The sequence below is a fragment of the Enoplosus armatus genome, chromosome 5, assembly GCF_043641665.1.
Source record: "Enoplosus armatus isolate fEnoArm2 chromosome 5, fEnoArm2.hap1, whole genome shotgun sequence".
In the NCBI taxonomy this organism is placed as follows: domain Eukaryota; kingdom Metazoa; phylum Chordata; class Actinopteri; order Centrarchiformes; family Enoplosidae; genus Enoplosus; species Enoplosus armatus.
The window spans coordinates 21,599,191-21,622,394 of record NC_092184.1 but is presented as its reverse complement, the minus strand read 5'-3'; the positions used below and the strand labels follow the sequence as shown (position 1 = coordinate 21,622,394).

Sequence of the window (23,204 nt, the reverse complement as noted above, 5' to 3'; positions counted from 1 at the left end):
TCAATGAGCAAATTGGATCCAATCATTTGTGGTCAGCTTAAACACCAAGCAGCTCACATGATAATAACAAAACGTCCATATTAATATGTCTTGTCAGGTAATGTGTCAGTCTCTTCAAAAAAATAACATGTTGATTAATCAACTAATATCAAGAAAATGCATTTAATTACATTTCAGAGTAAATTTGATTTGTAATTTGTCTTTTTTTAAAAACTAGAATAAGTTATTACATTAAATTGTGTATTACGATGAATATTTTTGCAGGCTCGTACCACATGTTTGAATCTGACCAATGACCCATGTGTTTCATAAACAGATAGTGACTGTCATCTCGTAAAAACAACTACTAGAGGTGGATTTTGTAGTGCATAATGACAAGAAGTGGCAAGTTTATCACAAGTCCCTCCTGCTTACTGTACGGTCACTCTCCCTTTAACCTTCTGTCATCCTCACTGCCATTAATTCACTTATGCACACAGTAGGGACCCACACACATACACTCCTTTCCACTCCAGTCTGGTCGGAAGCAGCCAATCAGGCTCTCCCGCCATGTTTACCGAACACATTGTGGCTTCAGCACCTGTCTCTGATGCCTGTCTCTCCAACAAACAACCTCATTCACACGTGCCTTATGTCCCACTTCTTTCCCCATAATCGCCACATTCACGATCTGTTCTCGCCCCTGCTGCCGTGGAGAGAGCTCATCAGCACACTGCCTTTGTCTTCTTGTTAGTATGCCTCTATTCTGAGACAGTATGTGTTGTAACAGCGTTCAGGTAGTGGTTCTGAATGGCACGGTCTGCTGTAGCAGCTTGGCTCATATTATTCTTAACATCACAAAAGGTGCACCTGCACAGAGCTTTGTCAGTGGCAATCAGTGACTGCATGTGCTTTGGATTTGTGAGAGCTGTCTGTATTCTCAAGTGTGTGCGTCTGTTTGTATCTGCTTGTCTGAAGCAGGCAGGTACTATGAAGCAGAATTTTGCATTTTATTTTTCATACAGGGATAACTTCTCATCAATCTCTTTCTCTTTTTTTTGTCTTCCATTCTTCTCTTTATCTTTAAGCAGTCTAACAATCTCACCTTGCCCCTTTGATATAAAACCCAAATATGCACACATGGATAGATATTAAGATAAAGCATAGAGAATTGTTTTGTTTTCCCCTACCCTCTTTGGCAGCCAGGCGTGGGGATGGGTCTGTGTGAGATGGCGTATTGTAGGATAATGATGAGCTACCTGTTATAAAATGAGACAAAAGAGAGTACAGTAAGACAAAACAATGTCTCATCAACCAGTCCTGTAACGCATCAAGACAAATGAATGACACCCAAAATTTGTATATAAAAAGTTTGATAATAAATATGCCCATTTTCATAAATTCTTACATATGAGCATCCAGTGATTAAGAGTACTCATTATAAATTATTGCACTTTTAAGGTTCAGCATTAGCTTTAGTATTCTTATCAGTGTTTGGTTTAGAATATGAGCTCTTGCAGAATATTTACAGACATGAAATTGTATAATAATCATGATACATTTGTTGTAAGGGAAATTGGATTTCATAGTAACCCTAGTGTACCCCAAACCTGAGGTCTGTGTGACAAAAAGCTCAAAGGGTGTAACAATAGCCAGCAGGTGGCAGTAGATGGTTCAGCACAATTACTCTCAAGCAGCACTATAGAGCACTTTTCATTTCTTGAATTGTGTTCCTGTTTTGTCTTGAAAAATAATCTCAGAAGGGAAGCAATTCAGGGCACATAAATCTAGTCCCAAATAAAAGCAAATCCAACACACGGTCAGTCCTTTAAATGTAGGAAAGAACGCTGTAGCCTTTCAGCATTTTAACTGCAAACCCTACTCCTGAATAATAAAGTCAAAGAGGCAAGAGTCTGCATATGTCTGCCTATTCATTTTACCTTATGGAGCAGAACTCTGCGCTGCATTCCTCCACTTACACAGGCACCCTGGGCGGCACCAAAATGCTCTCTTAATTTTAGCTGCCCCCAGGCATAAATCAGCGAGTGGAAAAACAGAGCCAAAAATGCACAGAGAAAACACAAGAGCAGCTACTACATGGGGAGTGTTACGATTTAGCACTAGGACGGCCGTGGAGAGCTGCTGAGTAGGGAAGATACCTTTTTCTGAATGGGACAATCTGAAAATTACATTTGTGATGTGCTTTTCTTGAGATTTGATGCAGGATCCTTACCTAACTCGCTGTTCTGCTGTTGGTGGGATTGGGAGGGGGGTTTGAAGGGGCCCATGGTGGCAGACTAGGGGTCTGTTTTTTTAGGGGATGGCTGGGGGGGAAGAGTGGGGTGTTCCACAAATGTATTCTAACCTCCCAACACCCCACCCCTCCCAGTTCTACCTACTCCACGGCACCCCCAAGGCTCTGGGTCTAGTTTAGAAACCTGGGGGCCTCAGAACAGGGGAGCCATTGTATGAGGCAGGGTCCCTGCACAGCAATCAAACGCAGCTCCCCATACAAAAATAATTCCACACGCAGAGTGTAAGCGCACAGGGGCAAACGAGCCACCAAAGCGCCATCTTTGGAATGAGGGTAAGATGAACAGACAGACAGAAAAAGAGGGAGAGGGAGAGAAGGGAGGACGAAGGGGCTGTTAACCCTTTTCCGACTGTGTGCCACATATGTGGGCTGACCCAGACAGGCAAAAAGGCAGCATTGCTGAGAAAACCTCAAACCATCCCACAGAGAAATTCGGGACTGCCATACGAGAGAGAGGAGAGAGAGACATTACAGCTGACAGTTTGGTGGAGGGAGTCTTGGCTGTGCTGCCTATTTATTTGGACGGCTTCTTCCTCTCTCAGAAAACAAACATGTCCCGGTAATCTGACAGCACAGTGGGAGGACTGGCCAGTGTTCAGCCTTTAAGACCCTCACTCTCTCCTTCCCTCTCCAGTCACATCTGCTCACAGTCTGCTAGATTACATAACATCCACAAACAATTTTCTTTTCTCTCCTTCCTATGACTGATGGCTTTTTCAAAAGGCCCTGTCCAGCAGTTTGGCACACCCATGATATTGACAGAGATCTTGAAGGGATTGTTCAGCATTGTGATTGACCTCCATTGGGCCCCTGCTGTTTATTCTGTAGAGCTATATGATACCGTTGCCTGAAACATGTGGTCTGAGCTTTGTCAACAAACTGAGGGTCCCAGTCACCCAGTTTTGGGCATCTTGCCACCTTAAGGGGGCCAAATGGGCTCCAGCCAACAGTAAGTCATCCTTTTAGCTCTATAGGATAAAGCTGCACTGAGTAGCCCCACTGTCCATCTTCATACTAGCCTTACATAGCGCACACATAGAAATTTCCAACAAGTCCTCCAAACCAAAAAAGAGTATTTGTCATTGCCTTCCAAAATGACCCATGTGAGCTGACGCCCACACTGTCAAAATGACATAGTTTGTAAGCATGCGTTGGGCAAGTTACTTGAAAAAATTAATTAATTACTCAAAAAGTATTTACATTGCTTTACATTACTCAAGCGAGAAGATCTTTGTCCGAGGAAAACCAACAATTAAATCCAATATTTCCACAGGCTGTATTTTTTTGAGTGCTTTTTCAGCAACAGCACTACAAACTTGGCCCCACTGCTTATACCTCCCTCGTCTTCGCTGTACGAGCTGAAAGGTTCGTCCACAGGCACAGTCTGTGGAAATACTGGATTTAAACATTGGTTTCGCTACAGGAAAAGACAGCAGACAGTGAGGCGGGCAGACAGTAGACACTTGTGAGATCACAAAAATACACGAAGAAGATGCAAACAGCTGCCGGATAACAGGTAAAACCAAACAAAACAACTGGTTTGTATTTCGCCCTTGAGGTTTATGCTGAGAAGTATTTGTGACCGAATTGCGGAGTAATGTGCGGAGTGCCAAGGTAACAAATGGTAACAAATACCTCCAACCCTGAACAAAACCAGGTGATTCCTGAATGTAGGCTCACCAGTGGCTAAAGTTAGCAGGCCAGCTACGAAGACACAACATTTAAATGAGACAATTTTGGAGTTACCAGGGATCACATGTCTTTTCTTTTGGTAAAGCTAACTGTCTCCCCACTCCTCCAGCAGTCTGTCAGCTGAAAGGGGACCAAACTGACATCAATCAATCAATCAATTAAACTCCGGGTAAGACAGCGAACAAGCCGACCCGCAAATTGCCAAAGTAACGAAATGTTATTAGAGAAGTGGCTAATGAAGTTACTCAATTTGTAATCCCTTACACTAACATCTCATTACTGTAACACTACACAAGTAATGCGTTACGGCCAAATACTCTTTGTCAGTGACTTTCTCATTGCTTATGACATTATAAAAATGTTTCATATTACTTTTTTTCTGATCTCCTACCACTATAGTACAGGTTTGGTTAGGTTTAGGCACAAAAACTTAAGTACGGTTAGGGAAAGATCGTGGTTTGGTTTTAAGAAAAGGCAAACATTAATCCCTGGTCTGTGACTGGGTACAAACTCACATCTGAAATTAAAACGCACTACACACCCATACCACACCTCCACTTTACTTTCCGCCTTGCTACATAAAGGGCACACTCCTTCCTGCATTGGCACTGAATATTGGCGTTGGACATAAATCTTGCGGTGCAGAATCGTCCAGTATGAACATAATTCCTAGGGACAGCGGGCTGGCACTTGGATATTCGACATTGTCCTCACCAGGGAACGGCAGAATGGGTTGTTGGTTTCAATACCTAAAGTGACAGAACAAATGAGTGTAGAGTGATGTTGTTATAACTCAACAAAACCTTTTAGTAAGGAGGCTGTGGTGGAGGGATCGATCAAAAAGTGTATGAACTTGACACAGAGATACTGTTCATATCTCCTACCAACACTCTCACTCACTTTGTTTTTGACGATATTTTGTGGACCACAGTTGAAAGTGTTTTAGTTGTCTAACCATAAAGATCTCGGTATGCTCCAAAAGCACCAGACATAGTTGTGTGAAGAACTGTTCATCCATCTGGCAAGCACTTATACTGTTGGAGTATACTGGCACCATAACAATACCCCAGCCACAGTTTAGTTGCCATAACCACAATCTTACCCTGACCTTAACCATGTAGTTGCCATGCACAGGTACAGTAGAGAGCAAGAAGAAAAAAATGTTGGGAGTAATGCTAAAAACATCACTGACTGAAATCCAAAGTTTTGCTGGTTTGTCCCATGTCAACATTCTTAGCTGGCAATTGGGTTGCAAGTACAATTATTATGGACCTCTAAGCAGCTATCTTAAATTACAGCTGAGCTCATCTCCGTGTTTGCATGAATAGCAACTGCTCATTATCCACCTCCACTTATGTTAATGTCATATGTACATAAATTCCTGTAGTGCTAAGTGAACCCCAGCAGTCAAGTGAGCAGCCACAAACTGCTCTGTAATGGTGGCTAACAGCAGACAGCTAACAGCAAAGGGCGCAGAGCCAGGCCGTTGAGCCCCTCTGCACCAGTGATAATCTGCCAATAGAAAGAACTAATGCAAGGGGAGCTCAATAAAAATGTTGTGAGGGGAGAAAGAGGGGAGAGAGAGAGAGAGAGAGAGAGAGAGAGAGAGAGAGACAGAGAGAGAGAGCGCTCTCCAGACCTCCTTTTTCCCTACTCAGCCTTCGAGCCCAGATGTTTATGGTCTGTATAAACTATTGAGGGCTCGAGAATGTCCCCCACTCTGGAGCGAGCAGCAGCAGTGCAGAAGCCCAGACTTATCACTCTCTCTCTCTCTCTCTCTCTCTCTCTCTCTCTCTTTCTCTTGACTCCCTCACTGTAAATCCATCCAGGCACACAAGCAACGACGACAGCTGGGAAACAGAACTATTGCTATTCTCCAACGGCACTCAATCATGACCACCTCGGACCGTTTCCACACACTTCTAAAAAATAGTTCACCCCCACCCTTTCTATAACTGCTTCTCTTGCTCACACCCTCCTGCCCTTGTCCTCAAATAACTACTGTAAAATCTATCTGGCAAGGATACATTTCGCTGTACAATTTCAACTATTATGTTTCTTTAGACCCACAGATCTGCTCTCCGTTCTCTGTCTCGTTACTTCCCCTCCTCACTCCCCTTTCATTTCTGCCTTCTCCCCTCTCTTCTCGCATCGTTGTGTGTCGGAGGATACAGTCCTTCGTTGTCTGAGGTTTCCAGCACATGTGGTATCAAACCGACCTACATGGGTGCGATAAAGCAAACAGTCCGCGGTCCCTCCCTGACAGACTAATTTGAACAAATTCTCAAATTGCACCCCAAATTGAAAGCACATTGGGGTGCGGGCGGCCATCACTTATAAAAATCTGGATAAGTGACCAACAATGAGGCGAAAATAATGCACGGGCAACTACCCTTGTTACTGTAAGCAGCTGGGTAGCCAGACAGATGTTCAGATTGTGCCCGCGGTTGCACCAGTGTGACGTGGCAGGAATGTTTTGTTATGGTATGGCTGTAGGGTGGGGAAGTGTGTCCCTGCCCCGTGCCGAGTGTACATACAGGGCTTAATGACTCTGAGGAATGTTAATCAGAGGTTCAATAAACAGAACCAAAGGCACACATGATGCACACAGATGTGTATGAAATTATTGTAGAACCCCTTTGGACCATCTATTTTTCGGAGGAGGATGGGGGACTAATAAGAGTGTTGAATGGGGTTGAGGAAGACATCACATGACCTGTAATCACTAATACTTCCAGGGCTTGGCTCAGTCTTTCCCTCCCTCTCTCTTTTTCTGTATTCTGGAAGCTCGGCCCAGCTCCAGCTCTCGTGAGTGAAGCCAGAGGTCTATTTTCTGGACGGGGTTACTCCTCGTCTATGATTGTGTTTGTTTGTGCTGCGGGGGGAAAAGAGAGAACGGCTTTAGTTTCCAAATCATCAGCCCTGCAGGGTCTGCATTAAGCCTTAACCCTCCTCCTCCTTCTCCTCCTCCTCGGTCTTCCTTAGACGTTCATTTACTAACATGGTTCCTCTTGCCCTTAGGCTCTCAGTGTCAATAATACACACTCCTCGCTTCTCAGAGAGCTGCCCCAAAACAGGTCAGTCAGTCCAGGCACGGGACGGGAGCATTCATCTTTTTGATTGTTGGGAAAGGATCCAAAGCAATTTCAACTGGCAAGTGGAGAGGATTCCCGAGACATCTCTTCTGTCTCCAAAACACACAAGGTCTAAATCAAAAAAAGGGCAGCAATGGGCAGAGTCGCGGTGCAGCACGCCTAAGCCGTGGCTAAGTCCCGCAGCCAGTGGCCATAATGAAAACTGCTCTGCGGAGTGTGCCCAGTGGCGGTCAGACAGATCCACCCGCTGCAGCGCTGCACAATGAGGCTGTTATACTCATGACAAGCATCTCTCTCTGCCCAGACGCCGCGCATAGAGAAAACTGTTGACACCCACAAAATACAGTTCCCATTACATCACGCCGAGGCCCATCGCAATTTCTTGGGAGTAATGTTAAATTTAGTTAAGCCATCAGTCACTCCACCCAACATGGTGTCATGATCTTCTGCAGCCGCAGCAGAAGCAGCTCTCACTATTTTAGACTACAGAATGCGAAGAATTCAAAGACAAACTCTTCTCTGTATGCCCAACAATCATCTGCTTATTTTTATAGTTAACAGAGGACATACCTATTGTCTGAACTAGACATCACTGTGTATTCAAACCAATAGCCATGCCAGATGTTACATCTTATATTAAAATGTAATTTGCATACTGCCTCAGAAAATTGGCTCCGTTTCCCAGCCGAGACATATGAAGCAGGATTGCACCGAGGAACTCTTCAAAGGCAAGAGGCTCAAATTTAGTTGCCTCCATTGCAAATTGCAGATCAACTTTCTTTGCCGTGCTGAACACACAGGCCTAGCGTGATTCCTGAGGCAATGCACCTGGGCTTCATCTTTCTGGACCACGTGGAAAAAAGCACTGCAAAGTCAAATGGGGGATGTAGTCGATGGTTATCTCGAGAAGGGAAAGAAACCCTCTTGGTTTCCATAGCTCTGCTTAATACTGGGTAGCCATTATGGAGAAATGAGTTTCCAGTAAAAGCAATTTCATTGTTTATTGATGGTAATATGAGTATAGTGCGGTGACAAAAAAAAAAAAAAAAAAAGTGTCATGTTGTTTGCTCGGGTTTGGCATTTTCTCACTCTCACTTCTCATCCAAAAGTAGAGAAAAGTATATGAAAAGAAGCTTGTGTCTTGACTGAAAGTTGATTTTGACTTCAATTCTTTGGCAAAGATGGATGCCAGTGCAGACTTCAACTTAAGCACAAACAGCAGGATGTACAGAAGAAATAAGAGTGCAGTTCGCTAAAATTACTGTCTGAAAATCTGAATATGTTTTTTTTTTTTTTTTTTCAGTTTTTTATCAATCAATTGTCAACTTTTGCTGGAGTCCAATATTTGTTCTAATAAAACCCATTTACTGGTTATCATCCGTTGTTCCTCTTAATTTTCCTCTTTGTTTGTTCTTACACTTAAGTTGCACAAAGTGTACTTACTTTCCCTGAGATAATTGAGATGAGAGAGAAGCACTTCGGCGTTGTACATGGTGGTGAGCCGGAGGAAGTCGTCCTTGCCCATCTTGCAGAGCTCTTTGCCGTCTGTGTTCTGAAACATGGCCGTGTCGATCTCTAACAGGCCGTACTCCTTGATGGCCCACTCAAGCCACTGGCGCACATGGTCCTGGGACCACAACGACGGGTCTGCAAGAACACAGAGGAAGTTTAGACAGTTGGGTGAGCCTCATATCGGACTATGGTAAAGGGAGGGGGAGAAATGAACAAATTGGAAACAGAATTTTGTATCAGTAGCAGACCTTGTTCAGATAGTTGTAAATTTTTTTTCTCTTATTCAAACCACATGAACAGGTTTTACCTGAATGGGATGACTCATACTAGGCTTCTGGTAAATAATCTTTCACACAGTAGTATCCACTCTGAATTCCCTTCCTGTGATTGTTCAAACTTTGTAGTATGTTTTGCAATGTCCAATATGGCAACAAGGTAGGCTAAAACAAACAAAAACACAGTATTTGCAAGTAGTGCTTGACCCACATCTGATATACTGCACAGCCAATCTGAAAACCAAACCCGAACTTACCACTTGTGGTTAAGGAGTGGCCTCTATGTGGAGCTCCTATTAGGTTAATAGATGAGTGGCCGTTTGCATCAGTTTAGCACTAACACTCGAATAGCCTTTAAAATGGAAAATTTACCAAGGCTCCTTTGGATTTGAACTAAATGAATTACATGTGCTCATTTTTGGGAAAATACAGTCATTCTCTTTGGTTATCTGGCTTTAGTGTAACAACGTAATTAACTTGCGCATTAAAATTACTTTTCTGTAGGCTATAACCCTAAAACTGCACTTGTTACTCCCTGCACTTTGTTATTTCACATACTGATAGATCAAAATGGTGAAACCAGTGAAGAAATATATAGGTCTGGCAGACAAACAGACATCTCTACCTGCACGCATTCAGCCGTGCTCCCATGAGTGAGGTAAACCACTGGAACAATACTTTACCCCATGAACCAGCTAAATAAAAATGGGACTCGTAAAACATTTACAGCATTGGCAAAATTATACCAAAACAGAAGTGTGATTCTGTCTGTAATCACAGCAGCAGCACAGAAAAAACACCTCGAACAATTTGCACCTGTATAAACATGCAGTGATTATACAGATACACGGTTTCATGAATACACACATATTCATACATTTTTATTATATACAGCTTTACAACTGGTGCTCAAAAAGCTATTCTTACCTGCAGGTACAATGACTCTCCGCTCATTGGTGGTCATGTTGGGGGGAGGGGCATTCTTCTCATCCATGTAGTTTCCATAGTTCATCTGAGATGTGTCGTTACCCCCCACCAGCTTATTACATTTACCCACACTGCAGTCCACTGGAGACTCCCTGCTACACACAAACACACACATACAAGAAAGTTGTAAAAATATTACCAGCAGATAAATTGGGTGTTGGTTTTTCTTTTCCAGTCATTGACTTTGGCATGGGATATTTAAGCCCTACGCTGGCCAGGGCCAAGTATATCGAAGATTAGAAGCAAAAAGTAAAAGTTAGTTGTGGTAAATAAATGGCCTGTTGAATTGACAAATGACAATGTGTATAGCGGCAGCTGATGAACACCAAATGTCTAATATGTCTAATAAAAACAGATATAAACTCCGATCTCACTGAACACTGAAGAATGTGAGACACAGGAAGTGGCTGTCATGCCATACCTGGATCCATTCATGTGCTCATATTCTCTCTTGACGTTGACCCGCACTGGCTGGTTGATCCACTCCTGCTGTGGGGGTAAGGGGTTGATTTTGTGGGTCTGGCCGTAGTCCTGTGTGCCAGATGCAGTCATGTCTGTCTTGGGGAGAGGGGCAGCAGCAGCGTACGGAGGCTCAAATAAGGACTGGTCTTCACTCACCACTGATAGCGCCTCCTGTAGGTGGAAGGAACAAATACTTGGTATGTCTTTCCTGACTCAATAGCTCACAAGTGCTAGTATGTGAGCAAATTCCATTTAGGCCATACACGCCCATCCTAACCTATGTACACTTTAAAGAAACTTCAAAAGTTGTGTGAAATATGCTCATTTGTTTACTTGTACAGAGTAAGATGAGAAGATCGATAGCAGAGCTGTAACAAAATACACCTACCAACACCTCTAAAGCTCACTCATTAACACATTGTGGCTCTTTCATTTACAACACTGGGTTAGGGCTAACCTTGTGCTGTTTTTTGGATGGGCACAGTGAATTCCTCTGCTGCTTGCCTGGCACGTAACTTTGCACTTTTTTTTGTATGTATTAAAGAAATGAGATATGATGTGTTAATTAAAAAGTAAAAGGTGCTGGCCGGCGGCTTATTTTACTTTTAGACAGGGCTAGGCTAGCTGTTTTCCCCTTCTTTCCTTCTTCTTTATGCTAAGCTAAGCTAACCGTCTCCTGACCGTAGTTTCATATTTAACAGATGGATGTGACAGTGGTATTAATCATCTAAAAAGCGAAAAGGGGTATTTCCCAAAGTGTCAAGCTGCTTCCAGTGGGAAGACAGTCATGTGATAAGAATGATAAGAATACACTCAAACATGAGCAGACACAACTCGAGTCTCTCATTTGACACTCCCCTGAAAGTTGTGATGTCAAATTTTCAATCTCTTGTGCATTTTTGTTTACAGCAATTATGTGCAGTTATAGGTCATATCGCAGTCTGGCATCCTAAGTAGTTTGTGTATACAGCCCACGTAGCAACTGTAGCTTCCTGTTGATGTTAGGATGACTTCAATCATGCCCACAGTGGAGTAAGACAGAGTTGTAAGCTTGGGCGCTACCACCATACTGGTTTACTGACATTATCGGTCAATACATACAGCTGTTTTACCAGTAATGACCCATTTTTTAACAGACAAAACAAAAAATGGCTTCTTAAATTCTCAAGTTTACTGTTTATTTAAAATAAATTTCCCCCGTTTCCTGGATGTGTAATCATTTTCTCTCGCCCATTATCAGTGTCTTCTTAACTTCACTGGACCCAAAAATCCCCCGTCATGTCCTAATGTGTCTGTCTCGTCTGAGCGTTGGGCTTCCCTCCACAGCTGAAGACTCAACAGAAGCAGGAGGGGGGGTCACGGCTACACTGACCCCTCTGCTGTGGCTCAGCTGGAGCAATGTAAGTTTATTAAAGAAAACAAACGCAGAAACTCAGTGCCGGCCAAGATATTACGTGGTTTCCAACATGCTCCTCGTGTAATGTCTTGGAAGTGAGGCATGGATTATACACTTCATGGGTTACATTTTAACATACAGATGTCACGGTTTAGTATTTTGACAGTGAACAGAGTCGGGCAATGTCACCATCTCAGACCTGTGCCAGACAACTTTTAGCTGGCACAGAGATGAGTCGGCCTTTGTTGCAATTGCTCCATCCATCATTGTTAAAAACAATCAAACAAACAAATACAAAGAACAATAAGTCAGAAAATCAAGTGAAATCATCACAGTCACATGCTTCTGCTGAGGATTAAGCTCGGGTCTGATGCACATCTGGATCTGATAGGATCTGATGGCACAGCTTAGACCGAGACGTGTCTAATTCCCGAGGACTGAATTATTTCATTCCAAAATGCCACATATCTGCTTCAGGGGGAAAATGCTACTTGATATTCATTGATCAGTATTTCCAACGTGTAGCCCTTTGCATTCTCTAAAATGTTACTTTTATGAAAGAAAAATCCACATGATCTCACATAACTTCAGTGTCATTCCCCTCGAAGACATTTCATGCAAGTAGAACGTTTTCACTTATCCCTATATTAATGACGAATGTCTCTTTTTGTGGAAAATGTTTTCATTGGCACAACTAGAGGATGGCTATAATATGTATGTGGTACACACCAAAACACTACAGTGACTTTAAATGGCAGGGATGCTGTCTTACCAATTCCATTTTGACACTTTGGCAATATAACATGCTAATGTTTTTCCTTTAACCACAATAATAATAACCTGGGTGTCTTTTATGGCACTTAGAGCTACTTTATATATTATAAACACAAACAAAATTACTGTGATTTTACTTTGAACTTACATATGTAAAGAAAAGACACAATGCTGCATGTTTTGAGTAAATCTGAGTTCTCAAACAACAAACATCAGCAAGACTAAATTGTTAAGCAGATTATTGTATTTTATTATCAAAAAGATCATATCTATGGCAAAACGTGATCTAATATGTGGACAACATACTTTGATGTTGATTAACAGCCATCTGTGATTTTCTAATTACTAAAGTTGAAATCATTTTAATTAATATTTGAAACCATCGCAGGTACAAAAAGTGATCTACTAAAAGAAAGTGACAGGTGAAGCCTTCGCTCTGTGATATTTATCTCAAGTTATGGCGACCTTTGCATTGGAACTAGGTTTAAATTTGTATTTGCACCACAGTGCCCTCTGTTGTAATGCAACACATCCATTACTGGCTGTGTTCACACAAGTAAAATAGAAAGTATGTATGCAAAGATTTACAAAATGGGACAGCTACACATGAGTTTAAATCATGTTTTGTAAACACCCTGGAATAGGCGGCACCTGCATTCTGTTTTAACAATGTGGTGGATTGACTGGTCAAACTCAAACCAAAGAGAAATGTATTGTATATATGTATGTATTTCTTCACAGTTAGAAACAGCGAGGCCTATGCCACATATCAAATACAAAACAAACACTTGTATAAACTACAACATTAATAAAATACTACTCTTCAGCTTAATGGGTGGATAAAAAAGCTGAACCTCTCCAGAGCATTTAACCATCTCGCCAGAATTAGATTTTCCAGTGATTTCATCTGTGGATCCATCATAGTCCTAACCCTGGCAGCAGGACTCCCTATCTGAGCAGAGCACACCAGCTAGTCTGTGGATGATAAAGTGTAGAAGAGTGAGGGAATGTCTCATTACAGCCCGATAAGGGCTAAGTCAACTATCGGGACTGTTGGACGTTACATGTACAGTGACATATCAGCCTGCACAATTGAAACCATGACTGGCAAGTGGTGGGTGCCTATCAAGATTGCAAAGGGTTTTTAAAAATAGGAGCACATCACTCTCATGAAGAGACGCTGAAAGGATGACAGACCAGTGCCAGACCAGTGCCTATGTTTTCTTTCCAGTATCTTCAGGGAACACACACATACTGCCAGTGGGAGCTGCAGGCGGTTACACTCAGTTTTCTGTCTGTCTCACAACGCCCACCGATAACTGTCCAATCCTAATGTGCCACTCTTAAAACAATTTAGACTAATTCACCCAGAGGACCAAATCTGAACATAATCACTAAAAACCTTCAACAGTTTGTGAGTCAAAGAAAATGTCGGCCGAGTCCTTAAAACATTTTTCTGAAAACATAAATCTGAATTCTGTTTTTGTAATTTATCTTTCTGCTGTGCCACAGACAAAGGGAGAAAAAAAAAACATCAAACAAATCATGGCTCAGCTGTTAAACTGCGGGCAGCATTGTGTGAGTGTGACACCTGCTGGGAGCCACCTCTGCTCTGTTTACATCAGCCACGTCCATCTCCCCAAATGCGTCACGACGCGTCTGGAGCAGACTGGATATATGCAATAGCTCCACATCCAGACTACACGTGTGATTGTTTGGCGTTCACACACAGCCATCTAGCAGGAGCCACCCAAGGGGGGGCATTCCTGCCTTTTGTTTAAGGAGGAAGAGGAAACCTGTCAGGAAAAGATTGTGTAGAACAGGAAGCTCTCATGGCTAGAGAGCCCTTCCTTTCTTTTAGCGGGCATGAATGCAGGTAGCAGCCCGTCATTTATACCCGTGGATTCAATTATGATTACATTAATGGTCACAGCCTCTTGCTTTGTTACAAACATCCAGGCTGAGGCGCGAATGTCCTCCTGCAACATGGCATTCATCCCCGATACATGATAAAGCAATCACAGCGCTGTGAGCGGTGAATGGCGGGATTTAAGTGACTATATGCAGCCTGACATTTTTGTCTGGCCAACGTTTACACTCTTCCAAAACTCACACCACACCCAGCCGCCGCAAACCCGCTACTTTAAATTTCCCCAAAACAAAACAAGTCGCCTAACTTTTCAGCAACAATCAGAGCAAATGCAGACGCTGCATTCTTCTGAGCTTCCACTTGTTAACCGGAGGACACAGACGGGACGCATCTCAGGGTGAACTAAGCGGGACTTGCCATTCAACATCTGGTGGCTGCAGCCATAATGCATCTGGAATTTGACTGTCGGGGGCCAGTAGCCAATGTTAATGTAGACCAGCGCTCCTGACTACCGACATACCGTTTCAAAATAGTTGAGTAACTATAAAAGGAGAAAGCCAAGGTATCATTGTGAAGCCTTGTGGTTTTTAAGTGTTGCAAACTGAGCGGTTACCGCATGAAGTTACCAAATGACAGCTTTGCTTACACTTTGACAAAACTCTCTGTGCGACGGAGGGAGAGAAGTTACAACAACCAACAGCAACAAAGAGAGAAAGATTATTTCTTGTGTAAATACCAAACCATCACAGTTTTTTGACCCACGACAGGATCTTCGGACCGAGCCGGGCGATGTGCCACACCGCTGTTGCGCAGCTCGACACATCGTATCCAGCGGTACATCCAGTCATGGCTATTGCTCAATCCCCGCTGCCCAGACTAAACCAAACCGTTGAACTCGTGGATTACTTATCCCTATGTGAAAGTACAGTCTACCGCGTGTTGTCTGAAACAAATAGCCACTCCTTTTAGCCTTTCCAGACGTGCGTAATTGTGCGCTCGGTCCCCCAAAAATCCAAAGAGTGGTTCTGATTTAGCATAGAATCCACACCGCAGCGAATCCTCACAAACAGGCAGCTTATTGAAAACGGAAAGTGGGTAATTTCAAAGAAAGAAGGGAAAAGAAGTAAATCTCGTTACCGCTTTCAGACAGAGAGAAAAAAGCCGCTCATCGTCGTCAGATTGGAGGTCCCAGCTCACAGACCGACACAGAGGGGCATTTCAACCCATTGCTTAAAAAAAGGAGGCGCAACTCCGAAAAAGCAGTCTCCCACAAACTCATACACCCCGTTCTCCACCCTTACCTTAATAGTTCCGTCCATTTTGCGCAATTTTCAGCGGACCCCGACAATATCCCAAACATGACACGCTCCTGAATTAATTCCAGCCCCCGGTATGTGGCGGAGAGAAAGAGACACTTTTACCGGATTGCGTTTTTTCTTTCCTCTAAATTTGGGAAGTGAAGTCACCACTGTTGAGAAGGTTGAGAAGGAAGCTGTGTGTCACCGAAAGCCCTGCCTTCAAAAAAGCAGGATACTGTCCCAGAGAGATAAGCAGGGAAAACAATTGAGTGTTCGCTCCGCTGTTATGTTTTTCTGCTCGGAAATATTTACAGGATGACTGCCTGCGTTGTGCACAGCCATTGCCTGCTGTAGAATAGTGTTGTGTGGTTTGCTTTCCCAGTAATGTCACAGATGGTGTGGAAGGGTTTACTATTTGTCCGGCTTATGAATTATTTCTGCACACATTTCACTGAGGTTTTCGGGACCGAGGTTTATTGTCGCAGGACACTCTAAGTTATGTGATCCCATGTTTTAGAGCGCTTTTGGTTCACGCCTACACCTCAGACTTGCATCTGGCCATGCCTCCATCCCTCAGTAAATCAGCCCGTCCTCTGTTTTATTCTATATTTCACAGTGAAAGTGATAGCTACATTAAATAAAGTTTATCTCTGAATGCCGACAGATGTTTCTCTCAGACGTGCTGCTGATGGAGCTCTAAATCAAAACTGGAGAGAAACCTGAACACCTATATGGCAGCAGTTGTTACAACCTGGTCTTTTTTTTTTGTTTTCTTTTGTTACAGCTCTCCGTGAAGCTTCTGTGAAGTTTTCCTGAGACACCATTAATAAAATCCAAGCATTCAGCAGCTAACCGCACTACAGTCTGAGGGTCTGCTCTACACGTGTGCGTCTGCTGTTCAGCACAGGACCGAGTGGATGAAATGCAGCCTGCTTCAACAAAAGCACACTTTAAAAGAGGACTCACATGTAGATTATTATTATTATTATTATAAATATTACTGAGTTTGATACTGAGTTTCTCCCTAAAGGCCTGAGCAAAAAAAAAAAAAAGAAATCCCCTAATCACAATCCCCACCCCCACATAGGTATTTTTTTCCCTTTTCGTCTGCCCTATGAAATTGCCCTCATCAATTCAGGCATAATTTTAGTGCAGATGCTAGACACGGGGCCAGCTCTGAACGTGACCAGACCAGCAACACTGCAAGAAACGTCCATTATGTCCACATTCAGCTTTTCAGTGATATTTGTTTTTCTGAATGCAAATGAAACACACATAAATCCAACAAGGGGGTAACTTTAAGGCAGATTGTACTCTTTTAACCGTTTCAGGGGGTTTTAAACACGCTTCTTTAGTCTATACCTTGGAACAATATCGAGCCACCAGTAACAAGAAAATCACATTTGATAGGAAAAACTTGACTTTGGACAAAAGTGAATGTAACTCATTAGCCCATTCTACACTGCCGGTTCTTTTTAATAATGTTTAACAATGTAATACAATTAAGCTGAAATGATGGTGATATTTTTTGCAGTGTTGGGCTTCTGCCTCGAGGAGCGGCCAAACAGAGACTGCGCCGCCGCAGCGACTGACAGCAGGGCCGGCCTGTCTGCTCTAGACTTGGGGGTCTGGTGGGGCTGAGGGCCCCCACCCTTGGGACTACCACATCTGGATCCTGCTAAGGGTCAAGGCTTCTCCTGCCTGAGGCCAGTTCAGACTCGTGTAATTAAGGGAGACACCTTGTTTAACTCTTCAGTGACTGGTTTGGTTTCTTTTTTTGGGGGGTTGTTTTTCTATACATTCCAGGGTTTTAATATTTGCATTTTATTGTAGGGAGACTAGTGATAAAGTGGTAAATTAAAGAGGTGCTTAAGGTCTGGAGCTGGTGATTCACCATACAGGGCTTTATGACCAGTAACAGAAACACATTTCGTTCATTTAGTTTTATACTGTGATGTGCTTCTTTAGATTTATATCATCAGTTTCCATTAATAACCATCCTCTCCACTGCAGTGTCCAAAGTCAGTTTAGGTTGTGTAAATAATTGCAGAAATGCAGTGTTATGAAACAAGGACGCTTTTCAAATGACACAAAACCCTCATGTTTTCCTGAGAAGTCTGATTTTCAAATCCAACAGCATCTGGCCAACAGCTTGCCTCAGACAAGATCACCCCATCTCTGCTCTAAAATACCTGCCATCCCAGAGCTTATCAGGAACACTGGGGGTCCAGGACCCACCAAGACCATAATGAATACAGTGGTAACAAACATTTTGGAAGGCCAATAAACAGATGCAAGTTGGTTTACACAGCGAACCACAGAACATCTGGCTTGACGCTGGAACTAGACAGCCAGACATTTCTTCCTTACACCACGAGCCAGTAGCTCCTCTGTCTCTCCGCTGCAGGGGCAACCAGCCAGAGGTGGGCGGACACTATGCAGAGTTTATGTTCAGCAGTCTTTAAATTGTTAGGCCTGTCCTTTCTTTTTTAGCTTATATGAAGGTCTACCTAGATTTAGTGAATGGAGAGTCTTACCTGAGAGAAAGTGAGTATTAAAGGCCTTTATTTGTCTGTGAAAACAATCAGTCAAAAGGGAGATATAAAGGGGGAAATAAACCGAAAGAGGTTTCTTTAATCAAGCACATATTTTATTAACAGTGTGTTGAGTAGGTTCTGCTTCATGCAAAGGTACAGGCACTTGTTTCCAACATGCATGTGGAATTGACCCCAGCAAATTATCTTTTTTCTTTTCTTGTGCTTTGCATAATTTTTTTTTTTTATATATACTGTAGTTTAGAATTCAAGCTTGTTCGTGGGTCCCTCATATTATCAGCACTGAGGTGGGAAATCTAAAATATAATTAATATAAATCATCCAGCACTGAATGTTGTGAGAAACCTTTCGGGGGATTGTTATTCCAAACAAGAAATAGTCCCAGTCAATATGGGCCTGCTACATTTGCTGTTTATCAGACTGCAGACTTGTATTCACATCATTCCTTCTCTCGGGCTAAAAGACAGCCCGAGTCAAAATACTGAGGGCAAAAAGTGGAGTCTGCAGCACACATAAGCACGAACTGTCTGGCCCCTCGCTCTAGGCCATAATTAATTTGAGATTTATTTTTATTGGAGAGTTCCAGTCTCGCCTGGCCTTAACCAAACAAAACCAAATGCTGGGCCGCGGATTCGCTTGAATGAGGAATATTTCTTTAAATTTTGTATTGAGGCGTGCCACATTCTGACCAATATCTCCCTGACTGTGAGTGAGCCAGTGAGTGAAGCACTTGCATGCAAAAACGCACACACACGCTAACCCTGAATCTGGGCAGGATAAAAAAAAAATATATATCATTATTGGAATCAGAACAAACATAAACAATCTAGGCTGCATTTCCACAGCAACTCACAGAGATGAGATACATGCACTGTAAAACTCAAGTCTCACTGACTATTTTAGGGAGCAGAAAGACTCATTTAAAAGTGGATTTCCCCCTAAAACATTCCACGCTATTCAACTCTCTCACAACAAATCAGGAATTGTTCTGAGCCCTGAAACGCTGAGTCTCTCTGCAGTGGCACAAACGCCTTGGCTGGATGAAAAGAGCCCTTATTCAAAGGGGGAATAAGTCTTCAAAACATTAACAAGTCGCCCTTGGAAAAATACCTTGATTATGAAGATATTACCATAGCTCGCCTCTGCACAATGACTCATTCTAATGAGGCACAATCCGAGCAGTCACCCTGGGCAGATTATTATGATAGATGTGAGCAAACGTCACGCAGCCTCCAAAACGAACTGACACAACTGCGAGCGGAGTGCACGTGGAACATCATCATCATCATCATATGGACATTTACGGTTTTATATAAAAAGAAACAGTTCACGGTTTCAGTGCCTCAGATATGTAGCAGTCGCAGGTATTCACGCTGCGCCACATGAGACGCGACGCAGGTTTTTATGTGAAAACCAGATGTGCGCTGTTTTCTTTATTTACGTTCTCAGGAGAGAGAGAGAGAGAGAGAGATATGACGTCAATCATGAGCCATAATTTTGCCAGAATATTTCTAACAAGTCTTTTATTATTCCACTCATATTAAATCAGCAAAAATGCACTGTAACAGTTAATTCTACTTGTTTCTAATGCAAATAATTACTACTACTATAAGACTCAGTTTCTGGCTTACTGCTTGTTTTAACACTTAGTGTAAAATATGGGGGGGGGGGGGGGGGTGCGAACTTCACAGCCTAAGTAAAAGAAAAATGAAAGGACCCCAGTTTGTCCCTCCAACATTACCTGATCGAAGAGACGGTGGTGTCTTACCTTGACGTAAGACGACGTGTCAGGGACAGTTTGAAACATGTCTACTTGACAGACAGGCCCAAGGGTGCTCTGTGTCCAATGGGCCCTGCGAAGAGAAAAAGACAGAAAAGTATTAATGACTCATTATTATTATTATTATTATTATTATTATTATTATTATTAGTATTATTTCGATTTCAACCTGATGCTTTGTGTTATTTTCGCATCTGAAATGTTTGTAATATTTCAAGCGTCACAGAGGGGGGGGGGATTGATTTCCTTGGTGTCATCAAGACATCACTTCCACTCGACATGACAGCGACGCGCTGCACAGCAAACATTCACACAGCAGCGCGGGTTTTGTGGACTTCCACATAAAGGGCACACATGGAAGATACCACTTCCACCAAAATAAAGGGAAAGTCAAATTTGCTTAATGGCCCCCTGCGTGTCTGTCTGGCTGCACACATGATCCCTTGATTCATTCATAGAGGCTTCGTTTTTCTCTGGAGTGGTCAGAGGTTTTAATTACCGCTGTCCGTACATTAACAACACCAACAGATGGGAATTACACCGCTAACCTACTGCTAACATGGATGAATTACTCCAATAGGAGCAGGGCAGCAAGAAGACGAGGGCCCCATCCCAACCCCCATCACGTTTTCCCCTAAAGCTTACCACATATTGAAGCACTTTTCGCTTTAATAAGTGCAGCTTACAAAGTCTAGGGTGAAAGGGCACTTAGAGGACGGTGTCTTTAGCCCCTTCCCTCCCCGTGCAATTATTAGGAAGGCAGTGGCACATACCTTCACAAATGGCTGTTATATAGACTGCGTGATCGAGCAAATGAACGTATATGGGCCTCTATATTGGCATTCAGGACGCACCGTTAAAGTTCAACATATCTTAATGAGACCATGGGGACTTCATTCTTCTGCTCGGTGGCGTGCGTGCTCCGACCTGCCGGGGTTAGAAATATACAATACCTGCATTTTAGCACGAATAGAAGTAGGCTACTGGATGCAGATCACGGGCCCTTGTGATCTCAGGCCAATACCTGACACGGACATTCAACCAGAAAACAGAGGGGAGACTTACACCTTCCTCCACGCGATCAGTGCTTTAATAGCGCCGCAATTTCTCTTTTTTACAGCTCAATTTCACGTTTCTGCTGAAGTTTTTTTTGCTCATTGAATTCCTGCCCCGTGATAAATTAGCCAAGGAAGGAGGGGTTATATATGGACGTGGCACGGTTTAAATACTTTAACGTGAACCAATGTTGTTGTTTTTTTTTGTCTTCTCGGCTCCTGCAGGCAAACGCACTGCTCGCCTCATAAAGTTCCCCAAATGCATCCAATTTCTCCTCGGTAAAAAGAGCATAGGATACCGCATCTGCAGCCAATTAGGCAGAGGAGGACTGGTGAATAACGGCGTGAACCTCCCTCCCAGACAGCCCCGTGGGCCGGGACCCCTCTAGTGTTACATTTTAAGCATCTTACCTTGCTGTTATCCATCATAAACGAGAGCCGACTGATTTCCAGCTAATACGCATCCCATTATACTCCCATGTATACTTCGGGAAGAAGCGAGCTGACAAAAGTTCGGTCTTTTTCGATTGTAAAACTCATATTTAAGCAGCCTATGTATACGGTCAAACTCTGAATAACAAGTCTGATGCTCTAAGACACAAACATTAACTCAAAGGTGAAGATTTCATTTCACAGTTGACTCACTCCGCAGCGTCAACTCTCGTTTTTGATCGATTGACGCGCAGTCTACCGCTTCTTCCTGCGCCTGGGCATCAATAATAGCGAATAAAACAAGTGGGAATGATTGATCGTCCTCCTGCATGCACACCTTCGCCGCAGAGTTTGCCTGAGCAGGACTTCAGCCACGGCGAATCGGTTTTGGTTGTTTTCTCTCTCACTCACCTGTCGTTTTTTCGTGTCGGTCGTTTGGTCTGTTTTTCGATCTAATCACTCCTCCGCCAATTTTAAACAATTAGTCCCGTCCAGGCAAAAGCCGCTTTCCAATGCTGATGACAGTGAGTTATTTTGAAAGGGGCTGAAAAGGAGCGCCGGGTGTATGAATGGAAATGTTGCTGAGATGGGAAAGCCGCGACCAATGAGCAGCGAGAGAAAAACCTCCCCTTGACTGCAGTGTGAGGCCACTGAACCATGAAATAAGAGGAAAAGCAGGGAGAGAAAGAGCGCCATAAATCTGCTTCGGATAAAAAAATAAAACATGTGTTTTTTTGTTTTGTTGTTTAGATGTTTCAGTGGTTGTTTATTTGTGATTACGTTCATACACAACACTGCGAACATCGGAGCAGCAGCGGTGCATGTGGGCAAACTGCTGTCACAGGACTTCAAAAGCACCACAGACATCATTGCAAAAACAGCATTTTCCTTCCAAGAAACAGTCATTGTATGTTCTCCCACCTGTAAAACTTCCCCTCTGCGAATTAAGAGGTGGACAAAGCGTGTTCATGGGTGGATTTAGGCTCCATTACAACTAGAGAGGATTTTATCTGACCGAACCAATAAAACATAATTCACAAGGATCCAGCTGCACGTTTAGAGAAAAGACTTGATGTTCACATCGCCACTCTGCAAAATAAACCAACATTCCCTTCAGTTAGGCTGATGATGAATACATTAATGATATGCATTTATATTGGCTTTAAACCGGATCAGTACATTTGAATAAAAAGTCATCAGCAGCGAGTTTCTGCGCAGATATTCATTCATGTTCCTGTCTGTCTTCATGCTGACAGTTCCCGCAGGAATACACCAGCAGCACGAGTTCCTCTGCAGCGGCTTTGCCTTTTCCTGCACAGTTGACCCCACTCACTTCACTAACTTCATTTCCTTCACACTGCTGCCCTCATCTTCGACCAAGAGTCCCCCAAAGGATGTGGGGCAATTCACGGTTAGGAAAGTCGCCCAACCATAGCATTTTATAGCCCCATCAAGGTCGCTATTTCACGCGGAGCAACCAAAGTGAAACAGAGAAGTCGCCTGTAACTGTTTGCATCGGAGAGCCTGTAAGACATGCCAAAGATGAGTGTGAGATGTTGCTGCAGTTTAGGTCTATTTCATGTGCTCATTGCAACAAGCATCCATCATAAAAAACAAAACAAAACGATGCTTTGTAACGTGATACTTTCTCATAGACAGGTTCGTGTGTTTCTGTTCAAGAGATGAAAAGGTCTGGACACGTTTGGAAGATATAAAATAGCGACACTC

The 23,204-nt window shown here is 43.1% G+C and overlaps 1 protein-coding gene across 7 annotated transcripts in view; it reads right to left on the bottom strand.

Annotated features, from left to right (window-relative positions):
• Nucleotides 1–21,994, bottom strand: part of fli1 (Fli-1 proto-oncogene, ETS transcription factor) — a 32,252-nt gene extending 10,258 nt beyond the window's left edge. The window contains exons 1-6 of one of the 7 annotated variants that reach the window (XM_070905556.1): nt 21,888–21,994; nt 19,978–20,062; nt 10,276–10,487; nt 9,795–9,949; nt 8,524–8,727; nt 1,170–1,238 (exon numbers count right to left, since the gene is read on the bottom strand). In XM_070905556.1, the coding sequence (XP_070761657.1) occupies nt 1,170–1,238; nt 8,524–8,727; nt 9,795–9,949; nt 10,276–10,487; nt 19,978–20,016 (679 nt within the window). In that variant the 5' untranslated portion in view covers nt 20,017–20,062; nt 21,888–21,994. Of the gene's footprint in view, nt 1–1,169; nt 1,239–8,523; nt 8,728–9,794; nt 9,950–10,275; nt 10,488–13,014; nt 13,025–15,092; nt 15,205–15,657; nt 15,778–19,950; nt 20,063–21,887 lie in introns of those variants that run through there. The other 6 variants (XM_070905557.1, XM_070905560.1, XM_070905554.1 and 3 more) reach the window with 6 other exon arrangements.
• Nucleotides 21,995–23,204: the final 1,210 nt, after the last annotated feature.